The sequence below is a fragment of the Xyrauchen texanus genome, chromosome 39 (assembly GCF_025860055.1).
Source record: "Xyrauchen texanus isolate HMW12.3.18 chromosome 39, RBS_HiC_50CHRs, whole genome shotgun sequence".
NCBI lineage: Eukaryota > Metazoa > Chordata > Actinopteri > Cypriniformes > Catostomidae > Xyrauchen > Xyrauchen texanus.
The window spans coordinates 31,597,755-31,624,213 of NC_068314.1; the positions used below are offsets into that span (position 1 = coordinate 31,597,755).

The 26,459-nt window shown below is 37.0% G+C and overlaps 1 protein-coding gene across 4 annotated transcripts; it reads right to left on the bottom strand.

Annotated features, from left to right (window-relative positions):
- Positions 1-425: 425 nt before the first annotated feature.
- On the bottom strand, positions 426-17,265 carry LOC127632903 (PR domain zinc finger protein 2-like). 4 transcript variants are annotated; one of them, XM_052111735.1, is made up of 8 exons: positions 17,217-17,265; positions 16,334-16,461; positions 15,046-15,149; positions 13,640-13,792; positions 11,574-11,700; positions 7,217-7,330; positions 2,449-7,066; positions 426-2,351 (listed from the first exon to the last, which is right to left on the bottom strand). In XM_052111735.1, exons 2-8 carry the CDS (start codon positions 16,446-16,448, stop codon positions 2,327-2,329), a joined length of 5,256 nt encoding a protein of 1,751 aa, XP_051967695.1. In that variant the 5' UTR covers positions 16,449-16,461; positions 17,217-17,265; the 3' UTR covers positions 426-2,326. The 4 variants fall into 4 exon arrangements, with proteins under 4 accessions (XP_051967695.1, XP_051967696.1, XP_051967698.1 ...); XM_052111736.1 differs by lacking the exon at positions 17,217-17,265 and having other exon boundaries at positions 16,334-16,463; XM_052111738.1 differs by lacking the exons at positions 11,574-11,700; positions 15,046-15,149; positions 16,334-16,461; positions 17,217-17,265 and having other exon boundaries at positions 13,640-13,683.
- Between the last annotated feature and the right edge of the window lie 9,194 nt (positions 17,266-26,459).

Here is a 26,459-nt window from a genome sequence, read left to right on the forward strand (position 1 = left end):
TCCACTACATAAAGATCTATCCTGTGTATCGGAACAATTTAGACTCAATTTTCAACTCTTCATTAGAATATTGGCAAACCAGACACGTCGCAACAGTACGTACAGCTACAGAGTTTTTAGTCAGCTTTAACTTGGCTACTAGGTATCATTACATTGTAATTATTTTTTATTTTTTGGTCAAATATTAGATTCTGATAGCCACAATAAAAAAAATTATATCTTACCAGTGAGATTGCATTCTTAATAGGACTAATGCAATATCACAAGACAAGCGATTTAAAGACTTGAATACTGGACCCTAAGAAGATATGGAAAATGTGTATAACTGTACCAGATATACTTTAGTTTTTAGTCTGTAAACACTCATGATTGATGCTATATACCAAATCAAAGCTAAATATTGACAACATTTGTGGCATAAAAGTGAATTTTTAATAAGTGCCTCATTTCTGGATCTATTCTAAATTCAAACTAAAGTCAAATATTCATTTGGAAAAGAAACAGTTTTATATATCAATTTGACCAATGCATTTTACATTTGTGAGCAATATTATTCATAATCACAACATTCTCATTCCCAAAAATATATCAATGCAGGACAGCAAGGATGTATACTTCAAAATGGACATTTTGAAAAGAAAAAAATCATCTTAAGAGTTCCTTGCTTAAATTTTAAGCCTTCAGATCTTCTTTGTCCAGGTTGTGAAGTGGAAATGACACAGCATAGACAGAATTCGAGAGAGGATTATGCTGTCCAAAGGCAGAAAACACACCAGTTTGAACCTAGTCAGAAGGTAGACCACTAAGGATGTTAAGTCCAGTAAGATGCTCTATTTAAGCACATTCTTTATAAATTTTGTGAAAATAAGAAACGATAATTTTTTTTTGAGTAATGCTTGGTTATCAAAGAGAGTTGTGTGCTTGCAATGGTGACATGGCAAGACATAACAAGCTACTTATATTTATAATGCAACATTAACGGGGTCTTAACAGACTGGAAGGACATTTCTAAGGATGCCTCAGGATGTGATGTAGGTGTGTATAATATAACCGATAATTAATGCTATGTTTAGACTGTTGGTGTCATCACTTCCTGTAAAATAACCCCAAACTTTGATATTCACAAAAGGCAAATTAGTCTTAATAAAGTGCTTTACATTAGAATTCATCAGATTACTAATATGCTAACAATTACATAAATTGGGTATTAATAATGCACTTACAATTGTTTTAATTTATATTTTTGCAAGTGCAGAAGACAGCTCTTCAATCAATGTTGTAGTTTTAGTGTAATTTTAATTGGCCAGCAGACCTGCTGTAGATTACAAAAGGTAAAGAGAAAAGAAAACAAAATGGATTCAGGTTTTGGCTGTTACAGGTAAAGGTAGAACACCATATACTGTACATACAGCAAACAATTTTCTCCTGCTCACTCTGACTGTATCAAACAGCTCAATTCATTCTACATTCCTGTGGAGGATTACATTTACTTAAATATACATATATACTTTTCATCAAATAATTTTTCCCAGTAAAAGAGGAGGAGCAGGTCAAAACGGGAGTATAGACAAAGGGGATCGGTCCACTCATACTGTATACAGAGCACATGCATTAGGTGACCGTTGGGTACTAAACTCTTATCAATTAAACCAGACCAAGAAAGAGCAACTAGTTCATGATTGCCTTATGCAATACCTCATCATTTTATCCAAACCCATCCGATTTACATATGGGGAACACACCACTATATGTAAATTATGTGATAATGAAAAAAAAAAACAATGCATATCATGTCATATTTAAAGTCTCCAAAAAGGGATACAGTATGATTTGGTGAGAAAAAAAATATCAGTTTTCAGAAAGCACAGCATATGATGCACATGTCACATTAAAGTGAGTCACCATCAATTGTCATTCAATTAAAAAAAACAGATTGAGATATTTTTTTGTGTTCCCCTTAAGACAAAGAAGTCGTGTTTGAACAGGAGGGCAAGTAACATTTTTGACAATTTTCATTTTGGGCTGAACCATTCCTTTAACACAACCAAATGGTCAACAATGATAAACCAAGTGATTTTACGCTTGATAAAGATGCATTTATTAATCTTCAGTCCATTTTGGGGGTGTTACACATCCAAAGGATTATTAATAAAAGTGCATTGTGAGGATAATTCCACTGGGCCAAAGTAAAACATGAGTAGGTAGAAAACTCTTGGCCACCCTGAACATTCTGGCTCCAATCAAGTTAATCCAATTTAGCTGAATGAACTTCCCCTTCCAGTCACTGGCAGGAAAAGCAAAGCGATCCTTCAGAGAACATGGACTTCTAACTGGCTAAATTCAACAAACTCCTAAAATAAACACAAAAAGGAACAAAAAACATGTCAGAACCATAAACGTATTGTCAACACATGTGAATGCTAACATTGCCTATTAAGTGAAACCTACATTTCCTCAGACCCTAGTTCAAGGTTTAAGGAGTCTTCAGTCTTCACTTCCATAGGAGCTGAACCACTAGCCATCTGTAGACTGCGTGTGACTGGCCCACCTACCCTCTCCCGTGTCTTTACTGAAAAACGGTCCTCTTTCTTAGACTGTGGAGTTTTCACTGCAGTCTCATTCACAACATCTTTAGGTCCACGTTGCACTTTCGCCAGAGGCCTTGTTGAAGGTTCATCAGTAAGTACAGGAGTTATGAAGGTTTGTGGGTCACTACTCTTTTTGCTTTTTTTACTTTGGGTGCCTGTGTTGTCTGCATTCGAGCCTGGCCTCTTGGTACGTACCTGAGGAGCTTTTCCTTTACTTGCTGGTGGAACCTCACTCTCCCCTGGCTCATAGCTACGGGCTCTGGTTTTCCCCAAGGGCTTTGAGCTTGTCCCAGAGCCTGTCTCTTGTATGACTTCAGAGTCAGTGGCTCTACTTCGTAGATTCATATTTTTGTCTTGAAGCGTCAGTGCTCCTTTTTTCAACTTCTTGGCGACAGGTCTTTGTGGACAGCTGCAAGCGATGTGCTTGGCGAGGCTGGCTGGGTACGTGAACTCTCGACTACAGTGTGGGCACGAATGAACATCTTGGGTCTCTTCCTCCTTTACCCGGGTTACCGATTTCTTTGCTGTAGCGGCAGATTTGTTCTTCTGAGATATGGCTTTCTGGACCAGCTGGTTTTTCTTCTTATTCAGGGCTGTTAATTTTGTTTTGGATGAAAATTCTTGGTTAAAGTTAAGCCTTTTAGGCTGACCCATCCTACGAAAAGCATTCTGACCAGCGGCAGCTCCTGTGGTGGATAGCAAGCCATTGGGAGACTGCTTCACAATCTGTTTGAGAGGAATGGGATTCTTCTTAGGGGTGTAGCGTTTCTTATCACTAGCATTAGCACAAACTAATATGTGTTTGTGCAGTTCAGGCATGTTGTCAAAGCTGTTTCCACACTTTGTGCACCGGATTGCAGTGCTAAATGTTTGGGGGATGTTGTGTGTAGTGAAATGAGTAGCTGAGGCTACTGCGCCATCAGGTGTTCGGTTATGGTAGGGGAAAGGTGGAGGCTTAAAACTGGGGTAGTGTTGATTGATGCCAAGCCGTACATCTGGGCCTTTCGGTTTACCAGCCTCAGATGCCATAATCTTTATTGTAGTGTACAGTTCTTCTGTAGGGTCCTCATGGGCATCTGCTTTGCCTTCTGCCTTAGTGTCAATATTGCTATGCTCCTCAGAAGAATCTTGAGAGGGGGCTCCAGCAGTTGAGTCATCAACCGTGTCATTGAAATGTTTCTCCATATTTGCCTGATCAGGATCGGTGTAATTCTGAAGTCTGAGCTTCCCATTTTCAACAGCAGTGTGAGTGCAGTTCTGACTTGGATGTAGGTCACTTTGATGTTGCTGGAGATTGCAGAGGAAGGCGAACTCCTTTGAGCAAATAGAGCAAATATAAATTCTTCCCACTCCGTGAAGAGAGGAGCGGTGCTCAAGGAGTGCAGTAGCATTACCAAATAACTGCACGCAAAACTCACACTTAAAAGGCCACTCTGATGCATGCTCTATTATATGGCCACTAAGGTCTTTGATGGAATGAAATGGCCCTTTGCAAACATTACACACAAATGTCTTGACAAATATCTCTCGCTCTGGTGTCACAATTTCATCAGAACTTCGGGCTGGAGTTCCAGGTGAAGCTGATGTGGAAACATCACCCCCATTCCCTGTAACCTCAACCGGCTCTTCTTTCTTCCCTGTATCCTCTACAAGCAAGTTGCTATCGACTGCTAATGATTTCTGAGAAAGCTGCAATTTGCTGTGCAAGGAGGCTGAGGGGAATTCCTTTTTGATAGTTGATTGTACTGTAGAATGAGAAGACTCTGATTTGTGTTGCCCTTCAGTTTTAATATCAAGGTCTTCAGGGGGAGTTCCTTCACAGGAACTGCTTTGGCTTGTTTCAGAAACAGTACCCCAGTCTAAGTGAGAAGAATCTGCTTGATCTGCATTTCTTAACAAACGAGGCTTAGAATCATGGGTTGAGCCCTCAAGTAGTGTTTCAGACTTTGAAGATGAATCTGCTTCACTATGTCTTTTCGTATCCTGAAGCGGTGCAGATGTTGCAGGGTGTACCTGCTCAGCAGTTTGGTCCGATTCATTAATATTGGGATTTAATGTATCATGGCATGACTCTGTTAATGTTGCTGCATCTGGCACTTCCTCTAGACTATGCTCAACAGGCTTGGGGGACATTTCTGGGGACAACACAGGGACCGGGGAAAGCGATGGGGTGTCTGACATATGAAAATGTTGCAAAGATAAAGGTGAAGGGATAGTGGGTAGGATGGGAGGAGGGGGTGTACATGATGCTATACTAGAGGAAGATGGAGAGGATGGATTAATATTCATAGGGGTCAGAGAGGGAGGAGAGGTTGATTCACAAGGAAGGCGTTCAGAACCCGAACAGGGACTAGAAGGGGCGACGCACGTTGCACTCTCTGAAGACGAAAGAGCATCAGGGCTTCCAGGGGTGTTTGAGCCCTCTTCTCCAGCTGAACTTAAGCCAGCATATTCATTCATTAATACTTTCTCTAAAATGCTGGTATTGGGTTTCTTTCTCTTTGCATGAGGCAGTAGTGTTGCTGGGCTTGCCTTCACTTCATGCTCAACAGTACTTTTACGGCTCATACTTAAGTCCAGCACAGCCTCACCAGAACATCTGCTTGCACTACTGTCTCTTTTAGTAACTGTATTCGAAAGGTCAAGAGGCTGCTGATTGCAAGAATTCCCCCCACTTCTTGAGGGAGACCACTCTTTTTCTGCCAGGCTCATGGAATCATCATAATCTTTGCTAGATAAACTCCAGGCATGTGTACTACAATGGCTTTCGATCTTTGGCACCTTTAGAGAACATGAAACCTCAGTTGCACTGCTTAGGCCATTGTTTCTTTGTGAAGGACTATGCTGTAGGGTTGTGGGAGGGGAGGTGGTTCTTCTTTTAAACCTACCTTGAACAGCAGGTAGTGAAGTAACAGAAAGTGGGGTGGTCAATCTATGACAATCTGTAATTAGACCTATGGCAGTTTTTTGACCTTCTTGGGCCTGCAGTAGTTGTTTGAGTTTTGGAGAGAGATAAACTGATTTCTCCTTTTGAAAAGCTACCATTTCTGTCGACTGGGAGAATATGTTTCCTACCAACAAAGGCGACTGAGAGGAAGGGGAGGACAGGGAAGAAGAAGAGGAAACCGTTTCTGCCTCCACTTTCACTGCAGGAAGCAATGGGGGTGTGGCAGTTCGTCTTCTAGAAACTGACTGACCTACACATGACATTTCTTTCACTGGACAAGTCCGTGTGTCAACTTTCAGAGCATGACTTATTTGTTTTGGATTTAGAATAAGAGCATCAAGGCCAAACATCGCTGCCGTGCTTGAATCAACTTCTATGACCTCACAGTTGCTCACTGTGCTAGTGGACGGAAGCTTTCCATCTATGTAATGGCTGAGATTTTCAGAAATGTTGTTGGAGATATCAACCATACACTCCTCTCTCTCACCCTCATCCTCGGTGTCCACACTGGGCACATAAATAGGTGGTGGACTGGCACTTGGTGACTCTTCCTGAAGCAAAACAGGATGTCCTTGTTCATGTTGCTGTGGTTGTAGTTGTTGCTGGGAAGAGCTATCCTGCAAGAGCATACCTTTCCTCCGAACACCTTTTGGCATAAGATGCCGCTCGTGGATTCTGCGCTGGTGTCTGCGCATGTTGGTGTGTGTGCCGAAAGCCTTGTTACAGTACTTACAAGGATGAAGCTCTTTTGACTCTCCATTTTCATCCAATATAAAAGGTCTGTCAGAATCAGCACCAGGCTCTTTTTTTAAACTGTCAGAGCTTTGCTGAGGTGGTCCATTCTGTGTGCTTATAATGACAACATGGCTTGGAGACGACACACCGCTAGAGGTAGCAGAATCATTGGGTGTAGAGGGACTGTGGAGAAACGGCATTCCGGTGTATGATCCAGGCCTATTTAATGCTTTACTCCCATTCTCATGTCTTCGCTCATGTCTGCGCCTGCTTACCTGAGAGCCAAAGGGCTTAGTACAGTACCTGCACTTAAAAGTATGAGTTTGATGGTTTGAAGTAGTGTGAATGTGAGTGTGGCGCTCTAGGCCCTGTTTGGTGGAGAAATGACGCTCACAGTGCTGACAAGGGTAAGTTCCTTCCTGGGTGTCATCATCAAAATCCCCTTCTGCCTCCAACTCAGGATTCGCTAAAGAGGATACACACTCCATATCACATTTTGGACTCTTGGAGCTTTCTTCTGCATGACTGCCAGAATGTAGTTGCAGGTTAGATTTTTCATTCCCATCAACTGACTCTACCTCAGAGGGGTGCTGTGGGCTCTGATATAACTGTAGCTGCTGCAGCGGTCCATCAGCCTCTGCACTGTCCTCATCCAATCCTTCCCTCTGGCTTATTTCTGTTGTAGTAGCAGCATGAGACTCCGCAAGGTTTTCTCTCTCTGTGGAGGATGACTGGGAGGCTGGAGTCTCCTGTTTCAACTCTGATGGCGATGTGAGTCTTTCTTCTCCATTAAGCCCTGAAAAACAAGAAAAATATATAAAGTACTGTGTGCTAAATTCTGTGTTTAACGGTTCAAGAAATATAGAACTGACTAAAGTAAATCATCATCTAAAAACACATAAAAATAGCTAAAAACTGTTTTAAAGAGTGTAAGGACATAAACTACCTTCCTCTGAGTCCCGCATATCTGTGATTGAGGATTCAGTGGCACTCAAATTCTTTGTTTCAGGGAATACACCCAAATCAGCTTGTCTGGTTTTTCCCAACAGCCTCCTCCTTGCTTGGGTGAGAAAAAGATTATTAGTCAAAAAATAATTTTTTACTTTCAACACTTAATAAAATCACTTGGTAATAAAAACAAACAAAAATAATAATATTGCAAAACATTCATTTTTGTATGAAAAACCCCCAAAACATTCAGCATACTGACTACAATAAAGAGCACCACCTGCAAGATCCAAAACAAAAGAACTATGTCATGGCCTTCTTTTCTAAACTTGCAGTTCACCACAAAACCATACAAACTATTACCAGCAGCATTGCACAAAGGTTTACTTGATACCAAAAATGCATTGGTACGATGCCAGCTGTGCTACCTCGGTATCGGTACTAAATTGACATCTTGATACAAATAGATGGTAGGTAAGCCAGTGAATCTGAGTGATAGATTTACAAATCATGTAACACAAAACAATAACTGAAATGTACATGAAATCTGTTATGTACAGGCAGATAAGGCCCATCTTTAAAAGCAGAATTATATAATGAATTATATATTAACAGAATTCAAAATATTTAGCCTAAACAAATGACCATTAGTAGGCAATGCATGTCTCCCATTTCCTATTTGACTTTTCTAAATATATTCTCCATAACTTACAGAATATAATTATTAAATATTGTAATTTAGCAATAAAATAACAATTAACTTAGTTTGGCTTTCGGTGTAATTCATATGTGTCCATTAGAGCAATGACAACAGCATAAAATACCATTCATCCCTACATTACACATGACATAGGCTAAGCACAAAGTAAAAAGTGTAGGTGGTTATTTTGGCTTTTTACACTCAGAGCAGGAATGTGTGTAAAATAATGAGAACACATTGAGTTTAGAACAAATTTGAAAGGAAGCCAAAAAACTAATTTTTTCATGGATTAGCCTACAGACATTAAATGCTTCAACAGGGCAATGGAACAAGCTATCAGCTGGTGTCCTTGTGACAAGGTCATCCGGGAGCATCTTACACAAACCCCGATTTATAAAACTGACACATGCAACTAACTGGGTCATCTGGATTGTTGTCAAATACTTGTTCTCAAATATTCACATCCTACTTCTCAAGATGGCTGTTCAATTCCATAATTTCCATTTTCACAACCATGAACGGTTTTCAATTTTTTCAATAAATCACATTTCAAACCTCACAGATTTTGTATTTAACCTCACAAAACTTGTTAAATAGTGTACAACTGCCTTTAATATACACACACACACACACACACACACACACACACACACACACTTGGCTCTTCTATTTTCATTTAGATGTGATCATTCTGATTGTAGCTTACAAAAAAGTAAAATTCTAAAGCCACATTCGGACAGGATTGGTTTTAAATGGGGCGTTTGGTAATAATTACCAGAGCTTCTCTGCTATTTCAATCCCGTGCTAATCATTCATGTCAGTAATTTTTCTGGACTTTTTATGGAGTCTTTAACCAGCTATAAAACACCCAGTAAAAAATACCCTACAATACTGTGTGAATTGACATGCTGGTAAAAAGCCAGTGAATCTCCACTTTCCTATAAATATAATTTAAAGTTATCCAAGTGCCTGAAGTGGACGTTGGTCAATGAAAAGACAGCAGAAAATGTGGGCCTAAGACACGCTTCCCAACTTCAGATAACCCTGGCTGTTGAGACTGGATTGATTTGGATTGGACATTTTTTTTTCCCTGCTGTTGAGTTTCTATTTACCCATGTGAAAAAAAAATTTTTTTGTAGTTGTTAAGAAAATAGGAAGATGCACAAACACGTAATTTAGTTATTTGAGAAATTGTGTTCAAAGTTTGTATGTTGTTCAGACACTGCTTCATTGCATTTCGGAACATATTTTCTGGCGGGACAAATAAAATAACATGCAAATGAGCCGTCCATATTTTAATTCAAGAGAGTAATACAGGATTACAGGTTCACTTGTCACCAGTTCTGTTGTATTTTGCCAGACATTCCAATCAATTTCTTCAAATAATTCCAGAAACAGTGTATGCTCATGTTTATTATTCCCTGCATAATTAATCAGCACAGCTAAATACATTTTTTATATGGGTCAAAAATGTGTGACGGCAGTGAGTATAGGCAGTAGACAAACCCATTTCTGTGATTTATACAGACGTTGTTTATCCCATGCGAATCGACTGTAAACATTACAAACATCCACAGTAATAATTACTTTACAAATATACGTCTGGAAATTAAATGAATCCCTTCCGAATAAGGTTTAAGCAACTTTAAGCAAGTCAATGCCATGTCAAGTATTTCAGCCAAACCAGAAAGACTTATGTATATTAGGGACACGCACAGGTACTCAATTAATCAAATATTTTTTTCTGTGCCAGCAGGTTGAATATTAAAAACGCTACTCAAATAGTGCAATTTGATTTTTCTTTCCAAATTTGCCTACCGTGAGCAATGCTGAATTACACTGTTGCCCTTTGAATTGCTCACCAGATGTTGCAGTTACTATTGAACCAAGCTGTGGTTGTCATGGAATTGTTGGTTGAGAGAAGATATCATGGCGCCTGTTCTTTTGAAATAGTTTGATTCTTATTGAACTCTACTGTATTGGAATTCGATTCTTGTTAGAGTCATTTAAACCATTTGATGAGCATTCACTTTTATGGTAGAAAACATGCGAAGTGATGCAAGAAACTTGGAAGCTTATTAGACCATTATGCATGTGTAACAGTGTTCAAATTACTGTTAAATTCATGCTAAGATTTGGACATCTAGCCATTAGTTGTTGCAGCAGCATATTTGCATGTATTTGCATAGGTTACATTGTGGGGTGGTGCTACGTGATCCACAGCAGAGCCTCATATCTCTCGCTGTTGATGACCAAGCAACATTGAGCCACTGTATTTTACCAGCCTTTGGTTGTTTGTCCCAGGTCCAATAAAAGAGAAAGCCTTGAGTGACCATCCACCTGCCCTCAGAGTGATTTCTTACACACAGGCCCAGTCACACATGTAAGTGCATTAAATCTCTAAACACCAACAGAGTGCATTAAAAAAAAGAGCCAACTTTCAGCCACTTGCTTTTCTGAATAACAAGTGAAATAATAAAATTTGATAGCATGTAGACTCAGTTTATATATGTGCATTACCTACCTTAATGTCGGTATAGGTTTAAATGAAATCGGGTGAATGCAAATTCATTGAAAATGCCAATCCCCAATGCATATGTTGGGTTACAATTTACAAGCACAAATTAAATACACATCATAACCTTTCTATAGCATATCTCCAGTTCTTAAAAAGTGTGACATGTCTAAACATATTCTAAAGATGTGCTTCTCGGTCTTATGTTTAAATGCTCCTTTCAAATATATAATTAAATGAACTACACCTCGTTTAAATTCTTATGCAATCAGTTCACGGTCAGAGAAAATGTGAAAATCTACCTTTAGGCTACTCAGGGCAGGGATCAGCAAATGCTCTTCTCCTTTTCTCAACATGGATAAGTTTGGATTGGGCATCTGCCTTTTTCAGTCTTTAGTAGGCCTACATCAGTCTGGAGAACAATTTAAGAACTTTCCAGACCAGATAAATCCATTTTTACCGAATAACTATTTTGCATAACGTGTTTTAAAACCATAAATCTCCCCAAAAAGTTAATCAAAATATGTACAAGTTTGGAGATATAAAATCAACAAACAAACAGCATTGATCGTGTAAAACGTTTATTTTATAGCTAAAGTCTCATTCAAACTGCTACGTGAGTGAGGAGGGTCTGGAAGGTCATTATGGGCTGTGTCCCAAACCCTAGTGAGCAACCAAGTGTCAATCTAGACAGCATTTTTTTTGGCATTGTTGGCGCGTTCGGACCAATCATTTTAAATATTTATAATTGAATGGTCGAACTTACAGATGATGCTCACACATGCTTTCAAGGTGGGAAACTCACTAGTTTTTGAGACGCAGTCATGAAGTCTGTGAGACAGCCAAGTGACCTGTCCATCATCATGACCGAGACGACCTCATATTTCACATGACTTTGGCTGCTTCTGTTTTTAACAAATCGATTTACACCAGAACATCATATTGCATGACGCTATAATTTATGTTGATAAACACTCTTCCTTTGAAATGTGCGATTAGCCAGCTGGCTAACTAGCGAGTTGGAGCTGGTGACTGCGAACACGTCCACATTGCACAAACAAATATGCTTAGATTTAAATGAGATATTTTTTAAAGCCAAATCACAACGTGCGACAGTAAAAGACTAGGTTTTCATATTACCTTGCTTTGCTCTGGGCGAACTCTTCTTGTTCAGGTTGCTAGTCCTTTCTTCCTCTAATGCAGCTGCTATCTCTGGATTGTCTTCCCCATTGTACCGCACGAGAAGTTCTTCGTCTTGTCCGATTGGCTGACGGAGTGGAGACGGACCAATCAGAGACGAGCTTTTTGGCATGCCATAGGAGGAAATACCATCTATTCTAGGCCTTAACGCTCTGTCAGGCATTTATGTAGAGACCCCCACAACAAACTAGTGTGAGACATCTAATGAAGTATGTTATATCACTTTAAATAACGTTATATAAAAAAAATCGTTGTCTGTCAGATTTCGTAAGTGTAGAGGAGGAAGAGGAGTTAAAAATAAATAAATAAAGTAGTGGTAAATTAAGATACCATTTAAAAAAAAATAGGAGAAATGTTGACAGAGTGACCCCAAAAGTATTTGGACATTTAAGCCACACTTAAAATGTATGAAAGCCACTGCATTAGAAAGCAAAATAATAAAAAAAGTGGCACTTAAAGACAACACAAGCTCGCTTTAAGATTATAAATGTTAAGTGTTCCCTCTCACGCTAAAAGGGATAGTTCACCCCAAAAAAGAAAACTCTCTCATCATCTACTCACCCTCATGCATCCCAGATGTGTATGACTTACTTTCTTCTGCTGAACACAAACAAATTGTGGTCCATACAATGCAAGTGAAGTGAATGGTAACCACAACTTTTGAAGCTCCTATATATTTATTAGGGCTGTCAATCAATTACATTTTTTAATCGATTACATGGTGTCCCGATTAATTAATCGCGATTAATCGCATATACAAATATTTGCTGAGAAAGCCCCTCATATAACAATAATCCAATATATAATGATTATACATACTTGTATTAATATATACTTATACATAGTTATCTTTAAATATTAAAAAATCCTTTCGAACGCAAGAACGTAACGCATGTTTGTGTTGTTCTGCCTACTGAGGTGTTTTCTTCACTGTATAAACTGCACGTTGCTCATACAGCTCAAATTTCACTTACTGCCCTCTGGAGTAAACAGGCAGTACTACAAGCTTGCATTTCTCAGGAATCTTCCTTATTATGGTCCGGGGGCATTGCGATTAATTGCGGAAATATTTTTAACACTTTATTTTTTGTCAAATTGCACTGAATTAATGCATTAAAACGACAGCCCTAATATATGTGTGTGTGTGTGTGTGTGTGTGTGTGTGTGTAAATGCTTCAGAAGATATGGATTAAACTACTGGAGTCCTATGGATTACTTTTATGCTGCCTTTATGTGCTTTTAGGAGATTTGAAATTCTGGCCACGATTCAGATGGCATTGAATGGACCTACAGAGCGGAGATATTCATCTAAAAATCTTAATTTATGTTCAGCAGAAGAAAGTAAGTCATTCACATCCGAGATGGCATGATGGTGAGTAAATTACGAGAATTTTCATTTTTGGGTGACCTATTCTTTTAAAGTGGAGATGAGCTCAGAAACTTATGGCATCCTCGCAAATCCTTCCTACCAATCACAACTCAGACAAACGTCTGTCACACTCAGTGACGATGTTTCAACTTCAGAAGGATCAAATTGCTAAAAAAAAAAATTCTAAAAAAAAAAAAAAAAAGAAAATGGCCACTTAATATTTAAAACAATGCCCGATTTGATTGTATTTTCCAATATGTAGCACATACATATTTGTTAACATGTCAAAATAAAATGGGTTTTAGTGTTTCATGACCCTAATTTTCACAAACATTTTAGGGCAATCGTACATTTAATCAGAAAGTAGCAATCATGATAGCTTAAATAATTATTTGCAATTCCTACATCCCACCATTTGTTATCATTAGTTTAAAACTAATGATAATGTACAGTCATGTACAATTTATGGTAATGCAGAATGTATAGTTTATTGTTCTCTCTTGATTTCTTTTCAGATCTAGAAACTGTCTGAATTTTAGTATCTGCTCCAGGCTTCAACTCTTTGCAATTATAATCAACATTGTGAAAGGATCATTTAATCCATTGCATCATATCTGAGGTCATAAAATGAACTTACCCTTAACACTTTGTAGTAAATTGCTCTGTTGATCTCCAGTGGAAAAAGGTTTTGCTCTTGAGAGGAGCGTGCCCAGTTCACATAGCGCAACCAATTTCCCTTAACTGGATCTGTGGCATCCACACACATCCACCCCCAGGTTGGAAAATAAACCTTATAATAGTGTTATAACAAAATAAGATATTAGTTCATCATTGAATTCCAACTTCTGGAACTTGGGTAGTTGGCTCTATTACAGGGGCTTTCAAACTGCAGGTCTGGGGACCCCCTAGGGGCCGCGATGAGGGTGCTAGGGGGTCGGTGAAAAATTTCAGAGAAAAAAAAAAAAACAAAAAAAAACAAAAGTGTCCATAAATGTAAAAAAAGTACAAAACTATTTACACAGAATTTGAAATTATTGCAATTTCAGTTTAATAAAAATGTTTATCTTTATAAATGTAACATTACTCAATTATTGGGTAAAAAAAAAGATTTAGCCACTTCCTCACCTTATTTAGTCTTCAGATCACTGATGTTTTGTTTAGGAATTATGCTTTAAATATGTACAAGAAGTAAAAAACCTATTTTATTGTTCTAACAATAAATGATTTCCACTGAACATGGATTGGATCTGTTGAAAACATGACAGGTCAAAATATGAACATTTACATTTATGCATTTGGCAGACGCTTTTATCCAAAGCGACTTACAGAGCCCTTATTACAGGGACAATCCCTCTGGAGCTACCTGGAGTTAAGTGCCTTGCTCAAGGACACAATGGTGGTGGCTGTGGGGATCGAACCAGCAACCTTCTGCTTACCAGTTATGTGCTTTAGTCCACTATGCCACCACCCACAATGAAAGATAAAATAAATAAATAAATAAAAAAAAGTGTATGGCTTTGTTGTCATGGCAACAAAGTAAAAACATGATTAAAAAAAATTATAACATGGGGGAAAGAGGTTATTTTGCACTTCTAAAACAGTTTTTGCAGTTATAAACAATAGAATTTACATTTGAAATGTTATGTATTTTTAGAAGGTATTTCTTTATATAACACAGAAACATTATATTAAACTTAATACAGTGCAATAAATGAATGCAATTAATTATAATAATCTATAATTTTTTCATATTGGCATTTTCACGCTAGACGCATGAAAACGGCAATATAAAAACCAGTGGTTGATATTGGCGGTTTATATCAATGGTTATAACCAATGGTTTCAATTTGGTCAATAATTGGCCGACACATTGGTGCAACCCTACAGATAATATTTTAATCATTTCTTTTGGCTTTAGTACAATAAAAATATAACAGATAATTATTTAAATGGTGTTTTATAATATCAAACTTCAAAAGTCTATTCTATATAGTGACCTAATATGTTTGAAAACCCCTGCTCTATTGGACCTCTATGACATACCTCCCACATGTAAACATTACTTGTCACTTGAGATCTCTTCTTTCGTTCTCCTACAAATGGCCCGAAACGTTTGCCTTTAGGTATTCGTCTAGATGCCCAGACACCTGTAGAAAGACAGACAAAGCATATCAAAAGCAATCCTATGTAAACCAAACACTTGGTATGGATCGGAAGCACAAGCTGTACTGTCATCCATTCATTTAGTGTTTTGAAAAAGCACTTTGACAAATGAGCATGACTGCAATTCATGAGCCACTTTATGATTTCCAGAGACTATAGCAAATGTTTTGAAGCACACAGTATTAAACATTTATCTACATGCCAACCTCCCAGCATACTTGACTATTGCATTCTCTTTTAAAGGAATATTCGGGGTTCAAAATAAGTTCACTCAACAACATGTGTGACATAATGCTGATATAATGTTGATTATCACAAAAAAAAAAAAAAAGAAGCTATTTCTACTCATCCCTCTTCTTTGTAAAATACAAAAATCTAGGTTACAGTGAGGCACTTAAAATGGAAGTGAAAGGGGCCAATCTGTAAACACTAAAATAAACACAGTTTCACAAGTATAGTCACAAAACATTAAAAAGATGCGTGTTGTGATTTTTGTGGAATAAAATTACTTCCTGACCTTTTCTTTGTAAAGTTATTTCTAATTTTAAAACTTTGTTGCTATGACAACAAAGCCATAAACTGTCAAATTAAACTTAAAATTACCGTAAAATCAATAATTTAAACGGACGGATAAATTACGTGCTTTTGTAAAATTATAAGCATCACATTTATGCCTTTAAACCCTCAAAAATTAGCCCCATCTATTTCCAATTTAAGTGCCTCACGGTAACCTTGTTTTAGGGATGAGCAGAAATTAATTTTGTGGTAACCAACAATATGCCACAAATGCCATGGATGGAGCTTAACTTGTATTGCACCCCTTTATTCTTTTGACAAGCTATGAAACGTGATGGTTGTATTATAATAGCCATGTCAAAATCAAATATTTGTGAGATCTCATAGTCTATGGTATAACATAGCCAAGTTCATTGATGAACATATGACAATACTGCACCTAAACATGATTAAAAGCCCAATTTTAGGAATTGAATAAACCATTTTGATTTCTGTAAATGTATAACAAAGAAACAAATGTGATACTGTGCCATCTGAGCAACTATTACCTCCATTTAACATCTTACAATTCAACATCAAGTTATATGTCATATATGTTGTCAACATAGTCATATAGAAATATCTTGAATTACTTGACATTGTTGTTACTCACCAATCCGATTTGGGTTGACAGCTGATGGTCTCAGCTTCATGCTGTTTGGCAGCCCTCTCCACACATGGACTGGGATGTCATCCAAGGTTTCATATGCTTCTCGAGGCAAAGCCATTACATTACATTGCCTTTGGGGAATAAAATAAAATACTTTACAATGCACACCTCAACTTTAACATACTTTAAAGGGTTAGTTCACCCAAATATGAGATTCCGACATCATTTACTCACCCTCCAAACGTGTATGACATACTTTCTTCCGGTAAACACAAAAGGAGATTTTAAGTGCAATGATAGCCAGCATATAAGTCACCCTTCACTTTTATTGCATGGGGGTAAAGACACAATGCAAGTGAATGGTGACTGAGGCCAACATTCTCCATAACATCTCCTTTTGTGTTGCACAGAAGTCAGACAGGTTTGGAATAACGTGAGGGTGAGTAAATGATAACTATCCCTTTAAGTATGTGAAGGTGATGTGGTTAGACTGTGCACACCATTTTCAGCCAAAACAAAGCAGTTACAAGCTAGAGGGATAACAGGCACTTCACATTACTACAGGGATACAAGTACACTCTCAGTCACAGTATCTAATACAAAGGGCCTCACCATCATTACACACTGTGTGTAATTTACCAAACCTCATCTCAAATCGGTTAAATCAACCACCTCCGAGATATCCCTCAAACAATGCATATTATTTACTACATTTAGTACACAAATTATGATCCAACTTATTGACATGGGCCTTCTGAGAGTATTCTTGCATAGCGTAAGAATAGTGCAACAACCAGAGCTAACAAGATGGTAAGTAGAAAAATGTCATCAGGTTTGGATGACAGTGACAGAGAATAAGGGGAAATTGAGAAATAGCATAACACACAAGAGGCCTCTCTGATGTGACACTGTTACATAGGCCTTGAGGTTGAAGACAGATTCTCGGCTTCCGCTGCCTCTTCCTTCCTACAGTGTGCAAAATAAAATAACAAAACTGTGAAAAAGCTTCTGAAATTGAATTGAACTCCTATATGAGCTTTTGTAAGGATGGATGTTGGCAGATGCATGTGCTCCAGGGTTGCGTACCAACAGAAATGTTATGTCTATAAGTTATACAGGTTTACTGTACCTAATAGGGAATAAATACTTGGTTTAAAAAAAAATAATAATAAAAAAAAAACATTATTATGTCACAAAATGTGTCTTGGACTAATAAAATTGTGTTGAATTTCTTTGAATTGCAATTCAGTAAATTCCAATTAATGAATTGAAGGAGTTAATTCTGCACAACTCCGATGCACTTAAATCTCAGTAGTGAATTAAGATAAATGTAATTTCTATATTGCAAAAGGGAAGTTGACTTGACCTGCTATATGGCATCTAAAACTACCCAAAACAAAATTTTGCTAATTATTTTATAACTATTAGACATGCAGTTTTTAAAGGGATAGTAACCCCAAAAATGAAAATACTCTCATCATTTTTTTACCTAAGACATTTTTTCAGCAGAACACAAACAAACATTTTTAGAAGAACATCCCACACCCATTATTGCACTTCTGAAGATATGGATTTAACCACCTGGAGTCATTTGGATTATTTTTATGTTTCCTTTGTGATTTTTGGAGCCATTCACTTGCATTGCAAGGACCTACAGGGCTGAGATATTCTTAGTTTGTGTCCTTACACATCTGGGATTGCATGACTGTGCAAATGATGAGAATTTTCATTTTTGGGTGAACTATTCCTTTAATAGACTGATTGAGAGACTACATACATGAAATATTTGTACGTCTAAAAGTTCACTTGTCACACCACAGGACTGTTACTATTGAAGGCAAAAAGAGGATTAAAAATTGTGAACATTTTAAATGAAATAGTTAGCAGTCACAGTACCTAAAATACACAATTTCCCTTATATATTCAAATAAATATTAAAGGAATAGTGCACCCAAAAAGGAAAATTCTCTCATCATTTACTTACCCTAATGTTGTTTCAAACCTCTATGACATTCTTTTTTCTGTGGAACACAAAAGCAGATGTGAGGCAGTATTTAAGACTCGGTCACCATTCACTTTCCTTGTATGGAAAAAAACAAATTTAGATTAGATTCAACTTTATTGTCATTGTGAAAAATACAAGTACAGAGACAATGAAATGCAGTTAGCATCTAACCAGAAGTGCAAATAGCAATATATGTGTAATATATATATATATATAAAATATGTAAGTATATACAATATGGGTTTTTGAGTGTGTATATGATGTAGAGAAGCAGACACCAGCTCAATGCAAATGTCTATGAATACAGTAGGTATGCAAATGAAGAAGCATAAAACTGTAGGTGCATTTGTAAATATATTTATATGGCTGGTGACCATAACAGTGCAAGCGGCATCATGAGGTAGAAGTTATGTGCAAAAAAATGTTTTAATTTATAAAAAAAAAGAAAAATACAAAATACAAATATGTAGTTCGGGTGGGATGTAGTGTTCAGCGCCTGAGTTTAGAGTTCAGTAGGCTGACAGCTGAGGGAAAGAAACTGTTCCTGAGTCTGCTGGTGCGACAGCGGAGACTCCTATAGCGTCTCCCAGATGGGAGATGAGTAAACAGACTGTGGTTGGGGTGAGAGGTGTCTTTGATAATGCTTCTCACCCTCCTTAGGCAGCGTTTATTGTGAATGTCTGTGATGGAGGGTAGCTGGACATCAGTGATGTATCGGGCAGTTTTCACCACCCACTGGAGTGCCTTCTGATCTGAGACAGTGCAGTTGCCATACCACACTGTGATGCAGTTTGTTAAGACACTTTCAATAGTGCAGCGGTAAAAGTTCAGCAGGATGTGGGGGGACAGGTGAGCTTTCCTTAGCTTCCTAAGGAAGTAAAGGTGCTGTTGCGCCTTTTTAATCCGAGTGGAGGTGTTGTAGGTCCAGGAAATATCCTCATAGATATGGACACCCAGGAACATGAAGCTTGTCACACGCTCCACTTCGTCCCCATCAATGTAGATGGGAGTGTGTGTCCTTTCCTAGTCTGCCGGTAGTCCACAATAAGTTCCTTGGTCTTCTGGGTGTTGAGTGTGAGATTGTTGTTGGCACACCACACTACCAGGTCACCGCTGATCAGGCCTACCACTGTGGAGTCATCTGCAAACTTGATTATGGAGTTGGAGCCATGCTCAGGTATGCAGTCGAGGGTGAAGAGGGAGTAGAGGATTGGACCCAGCACACAGCCCTGTGGTGCACCAGTGTTCAAAGTGAGGGTGGAGGATTTGTGGTTGCTGATCCTTAGTGAGAAAGTCCAAGGTCCAGTTGCAGAGGGAGGGGCTGATGCCAAGATCAGTGAGCTTGGAGATCAGTTTGGATGGGATCACAGTATTGTGATCCCAGGTCGACGTCTGAGTCTGACCCCTCTGTGACAAAGTTTATGCTAGAATTTTGATGTTTGTAATAAAAGACAGTTAACAAAATAATGACTGTCTTTTCTGTGGAGCATTGTGATGTTTGACAGCATTTTGGAGCATCATTGAAAAATCTGACACTTAAACACAAGTGTTTTAGAAAAAAATGCTGCAGTTTGAAAAATAATACTTTTTTTTATAATATCTAAATATATATCCAATGCAGAACTTGTGATAATATCTAGAAATGATGTTTGTTAGAACATGAGCTCATAGAGATCATGGAGCACTGAAGTCATCTACTGGCCACAGTTGTGATTTGCATGACAAATTGTGATGTTTTGACACTTTGTTTTGATGTTTTTTTATTTTTTATTATTGAAGTGATGACAAATGTGCTTGTTTTATATGAAAATGAATGGTGTAATTTAGAGCTAAATAAGGTCTAAATACCATAAAATCATGCCACTTTAGTGTTTTTACTTTAGTAAAATAAATCTAGTAACATATCTTTAAAAAAGGTAAAAAAAAAAAATTAAAAAAGGAAAATATAACATGTTCGGGTCATTTTTGACCCACGAACATCACAAGGGTTTGAATTTGTCTACTGAGGCAGAACGCCGTGACCTCACAGACACGGGCGAAACGTTGTTATGAACCATGCGTGACATTGACGGGTAAGTTGGGGTGAGTTGGGGTGGCAAAGCTAATTTTTAGGGTGGCAGCCTGTGCCACTCTTCTGGCCCCGCCCCTGCTCTCCATGTAGAATAAAACAGCTTTTATAAGGTTACTGATATTAATTTAATTTAATTTGACCAATTGTCACACATTATACATACATTTCTGCATATACATGGTGAAATTATTTATTTTTCACATATCCCAGCTAAGCTGGGGTCAGAGTGCAGGGTCAGCCATGATACGGCGCCCCTGGAGCAGATAGGTTCAAGGGCCTTGCTCAAGGGCCCAACAGTGGTATCTTGGTGGTGTTGGGGCTTGAACCCACGACCTTCTGATCAGTAACCCAGAGCCTTAACCGCTGAGCCACCACTGCCCCATATAACTGGAGTCTTCATTTTAATGTCAGTGCTCATGATTTCCTATATATTGCAAAATTACAATTCATGTCTTTAGAAGTTACTTTTTTTTAACAAGAATAAAAATTACTGAGTGCACCTTTACCAAACCAAAAGCCTAATTGTAATCAATCAGTCACAGAATAAAAAAAAATCGATTAACAATACAAACTTTAACTTTAATCTGACAGTAAAAAATTATGTGTATACTATACAAAATGGCCTTCTTCTGAACAGGCATTATCCTTCTCATAGGCGAGTTGAATAACCTCATAACAGGCCTAAAAAACATTTTACTAGGGCTGTCAATCGATTAAAAAATGTAATCGAATTAATTACATGGTGTCCCGATTAATTAATCGAGATTAATCACATTTAATCTCATATACAAATATTTGCTGAGAAAGCCCCTCATATAAAAATAATTCTATATATAATGATTAAATAATTATACATAGTTATCTTTAAATATTTAACAAAAAAATAATAATCAAAAAATATATATATTATTATTATATATATATTATATATATATATATATATATATATATATATATATAAAGAAAACATATTCAGAAAAGTAAAATGCAGTACATTCTTGTGGCAGAAGAGTTCATCATTGATAAGACAATACAAAAATCGGCTTTAGAATACAATGTACTGTTTACTACCATATTATTGATCAGAAGTCAATCATTGGCATAGTTCACATCAATCCATTTCACAAGTACATTTTTTTATGAGGGCTTGTTTAAGGACCTGTCAATTTACATCTGTGTCAAACATGCTTGTGTAGCGTCTCGGGTGCGTCGCATCATAAACATAAAATGTTTAGGTCACTGTTTCAAGTTAAATATAGTTTAATACTTAAACACATTTTGAGATCCCTTAGTTCGGACTTGAACTCCATCAAGTGTTTTGAACACAAGAACGTAATGCATGTCTGTGTTGAGGATGGTTGTTTTCTTCTATGTATAATCTGAGCGTTGCTCATACAGCTGAAGTTTCACTTACTGCCCTCTGGAGTAAACAGGCGGTACTACAAGCTTGCATTTCTCAGGAATCTTCCTTATACGGGGGCATTGCGATTAAGTGCGTTATTTTTTATACAATTAATTGCACTGAATTAAAGCATTAAATCGACAGCCCTAATTTTTACTATATATAAATGGTGCTTTAACCACCTTAACAAAACGACTTGGTATCAGCATTTTTCCCCCTCTCAACTAAACCTGAAGTCATCTTTCCTTCTTTGAGCTTCTTGTATTTGAACACATTTCCATTCAACTATATGTAAGAAGATGAAAAGGCTTCCCAGCGATGCAGACACATGAAGGCATGAGTGAGAAATATTTCATTGTGGCATCGTTATTAACACACGGTGGCTTTGGGACAAAGCAAGAAGAAGCGTTTCAGAACCCACAGCACAAGATGGTTTAACTAGTAGTTAAAAGTTTGCAAATGCTTGAAAGGCACAACATCAAAATCTCACGAGATACTGTGGACATGCATTTTATGAAACAGACACAACATATGTAAATGCCCATAACAACTACGATTAACTTAAACGCTTTGCATGCAACTTGGTGACCCTCAAATATATTTAAGTGCACTTAAAATACTGTCATGATATCAGATGATGTTTAAGTATGAATTCCCGCAGTTTAGGATCTTTCACGCGCAGAGGCGTTGAGGTTCAGGTTCACTTTCAGGTAAACAAACACGCATCGCGTTGAAAGGACACTTCGTTTGGTCACATTTTTAGCTTAAGCAATCTTTTAGAAGGATACAAAAGTTTTGCTAAATGTTTCACAGAGCCCTCGACTTGCTTTGCGGGCTGACATTACAATCAGATTATATTGTTCTCCTCTGACCACTGAAGAGTGCACAAACCGAATGCGACTCTCGCCCGAGCAAGGTGTCCTTCCATTCAGTGCAGCGTTGCAAAAGCGTTGACTGAAAGAAAAACGTCTGCATGATTTTTTTTTTGAACACTTACCTGTTGGTTTTTACCGGCACTGTGTAGTTTTTGGTCTACCTGCTTTCAAATGTGCTGAAAATGGCGGATGGAGACCAGAGCTTATAGAGCTTCCCCAATGTAACTGGCCGGTCGGGTCGCAGAATTGGGAGAGGCGCATAACCATCACGATGGGCCATTGGTGAAAGTAGGCTGGCGAAACCTGGACCATCTCAAATCAGCTAATTTAAGTAGGCCAAGCTATGGCAAAATTGGTGATTTAACCCATTTTATTCTGTATTAAGATGATGAGTTGATGATAGATTTCTATATGCATTTTATATAAAATATGGACCCTGCTCCTTCCATAATGCTGTTAAATCAAAATAGCCAGTTAAAACATGATATTTGGTAATTTGATGATCAAATTATAACAATCCATGTCAAATGGTTTAAAATGTACACATCCTGCTTAAAAAAAAGGTTGGCTGGTCTTAGGTGGTTTAATATTGTCACACAGCCTGGTCAGACTGGTTTTAGATGGGTTTGCCAGCACTTTTTAGCTGGTTTGGCTGGGAGACCATCTTAAACCATCTTAGACCAGCAAAGCATCTTCGGCTGGTTTTGGTGTATCCTAAGAGAACATCCTTAAATCATCATGAGATTATCAGCTGCACCATTTTAAAACCTTTTTTTCTTTTTTTACTCCAAACAAATGTTCAGTGTTGAGTTCATCTTCCTAGATGATAAAAATGTATCTCCAATATTAAAACTGCAAGAAAAGTGGACTTCTATGTCACAGCTTACAAGAGAAACAAACAGCAAATAAATATATAAATACTGAGAGGCAGCTCAGTGTTGCTGGGGGGGGGGGGGGCACTAAAACCAGCCTAAACTGGTTTGCTAGTTTTAGCTTGTCATCCAGCCAGTCTGGACAGTTGACTAGTTTTAGAAGGGTTTGGGGTACTTTCTAGCTGGTCAGGCTGGGAGACCAACTTAAACCAGATAAAAACCAGCCAACCAGCGTAGACTGTTTTTAGCTGGGGTCATTTATTTATTTATATAAGTGGACTAAACTGATGTTTCATTTCAAGATAGACAAAGTTTCCCTAAAATGAAATAAAATGTATCTTTGCATTATTGTTGTATTGAGTGGATATATTAAATACACTGCCCTTTATTGTGCATGTGATATTAAAACTTGAATGAACCTCAACCAATATGAACATTTCCAGGGTCGTCTCCAACTTATTTGGTTGTTTCTCAAATCAGCAGAAAGAACAACACGCCTCTTTCTTCATCTCAATTAACTAACCTATTTTAAGGCTTTGTGTAATTTCTGTTAATGACCACTAGGGAGCACTCACAACTATCTCTGTAACATGTCCATGTTGGCAAACTTAGTTTGAGGATTTGGGATTTTCATGAAGACATTAAGAAATTTATACAGTATCTTACTAATAATTATTTAATGGTGGAAAGATAATTTAACTTTTTTACTTTTATTCAAACTGTGAGATCTGAAAGTGTCAAATTGCTTCATTTGCTTAAATTAAAATTCAAAAAATGACAGAATGTCTTTTAATGTAGCTGTTTTTACAATTCATGTTTATATACCCAGTGTAGCAGAATTGCAACACTTTTTTTAAAAAGCAATAAAAAAATAAAAACTACACATTACAGTAGCTGACACTCTGAACTGTATAACAGCAACAGTTTTGGTGGGAATAAAACTGCATAATGAAAACTTGGCTTAAGTTACACAAAATTCACCCCAAAGAAAAGTATGCTTACTACTCAAGATTGTCCCATTGACTGCCATCATTTGCTAAAGTCACACTTTTCACCCCAAAACAAAATATGCATAAAAACCAAATTTTTACCATCAGTGGCTTCCTGAAAACATTTTCAAGAAGGAAAAAATAAAATTGCCAATGCATGGATTTCTGAGGCTTAATTTATTTTTATTTTTTTTTGAAGATCTTAAAATAAGGTATCCACACCTACAGCATACAATATCTTCACTGAGTCCATATTGTTGTTGTCATTGCATGTATAATTCATGTAAAGACTGCAAGAGAAAAGTCTTTGGAGAGTTAAAAAATAGAGCGGGTGCATCTTCTTTGCTTGTTTTTTATTGAAAATCTGAAGAAATTAAAAAATTGTGGTTGTGTAAGAACTTGTTGACCCTCTCTTTCATTCACATCTGTTTTGGTGTATATCAGGCTCCTGGGTAAAAGCAAAGAAGTTTCGGTCACTCAATGGATCAGTCTCTTTCTAACAAATTAAATCAGGCTTAATAATGAAGAAAACCCCCAAATACAATTTGTTATTCATGCTGTGACATTCATTGCAAGTGACAAGTGAGATTTACTCAAAATGTATTTCACAAGTTTTTGCACAGTTTTTATAAGTGAATCTTAATAGTACAAAATGCAGTAAAATCAAATGATCTCCATGACAAAGTACTGAATACAGTCAGTGAGTAAATCTAACCATTTCAGTTAATAGAGTAACTTTTGCTTAAACATCTGTTGTGATGGTACTTGGTACGAGTAACTTTGTAATATTTAAATTAACATCAAAAATGTTTAATAGTTACACAATAAGATCCCACATCAGAATAATAATTTAAAAAAAATGTAATTTTCAGACGTTTTATCTCACAGTTGTGACTATTTGTCGCAATTACGAGGAATTATTTGCTTGTTTTTCTTAACATTAAAATGTACTTAAATCTGCAAATACATGCAACAAGGTTTTTCAGTTAGGATCGAAGAGACTCACTGTAAATATAAAGCAACATTAAATAACATTTAATTGTGAGGTAGCTTTACTTTGTTTGAACCAGCACAAATATTGAATTCATTTCAACGACGTGATGCTCATATTTTGTCATCTACTAAATTACACACACAAAAATGCAATTCAATTTTTTTCAAAACATTTTCTGGGACTAAAAAGTAAAAATAATTCATCCAGAGATAGTAAAAAAATTAAATACAATTTAAAAAGAAATGTTGGCATGAGTAGAGCAGAATAATCATTTATTAGTATTTCATAAAAAAAGCAGTGAAACAACAATCGATTTAAAATAATGTATATTAAATAATAATAAAAACAACAATTGTGCACCAAATCCAAGTCATGTGGTGCAACCCATATGTAGGTAGCCATTTTTGTTGTCATGTGACAAAAGACCCTCATGACTGAACGTGAAGATTCATTCAAATAAATCAGTGCACACCCGATAGATTATCAGCAGATGCATGGGGAAAAACACTGAAGTAACATTACCATGTGGTCATGTGACCATCATATATTTCCTTTTTCTTGTTTATTTACTGTATCTAGTAATTTCATGAAGTTTAAATTCGCCCATATTTTGACATTTTTATGAAAAGGCACATTTTGTTCAGGTCATGTGGTGTACTGAGAATACTTCTTGATATTTGTAAACAAAGATGTTTTTGAAAACCTTTTTGAAATGAATCATCATTTTCCTGTACACTCGCATGCATTCAAGGTGCAAGAAAAGCACTTAAAAACCTTTTACATGATGGTTACACCATATTACATTTTTTAGGTAATTAAATAATTACTTGGAAAAAAACAAAAATGTATTTGAAAGAGAACATTTCAACAAACTTTTCATGATTTTAAATTTTTATCACATTGTACAACCTTATTTGTCAA

Coding starts and splice junctions, on each gene's coding strand:
- LOC127632903 (XM_052111735.1), bottom strand. CDS start 16,448: ATGGCTTTGCCTCGAGAAGCATATGAAACCTTGGATGACATCCCAGTC. Junction 7,067..7,216: donor TATGCGGGACTCAGAGGAAG/GTAGTTTATGTC, acceptor CTTGTTTTTCAG/GGCTTAATGGAGAAGAAAGA. Junction 2,352..2,448: donor GAACTAGGGTCTGAGGAAAT/GTAGGTTTCACT, acceptor TGTTTATTTTAG/GAGTTTGTTGAATTTAGCCA.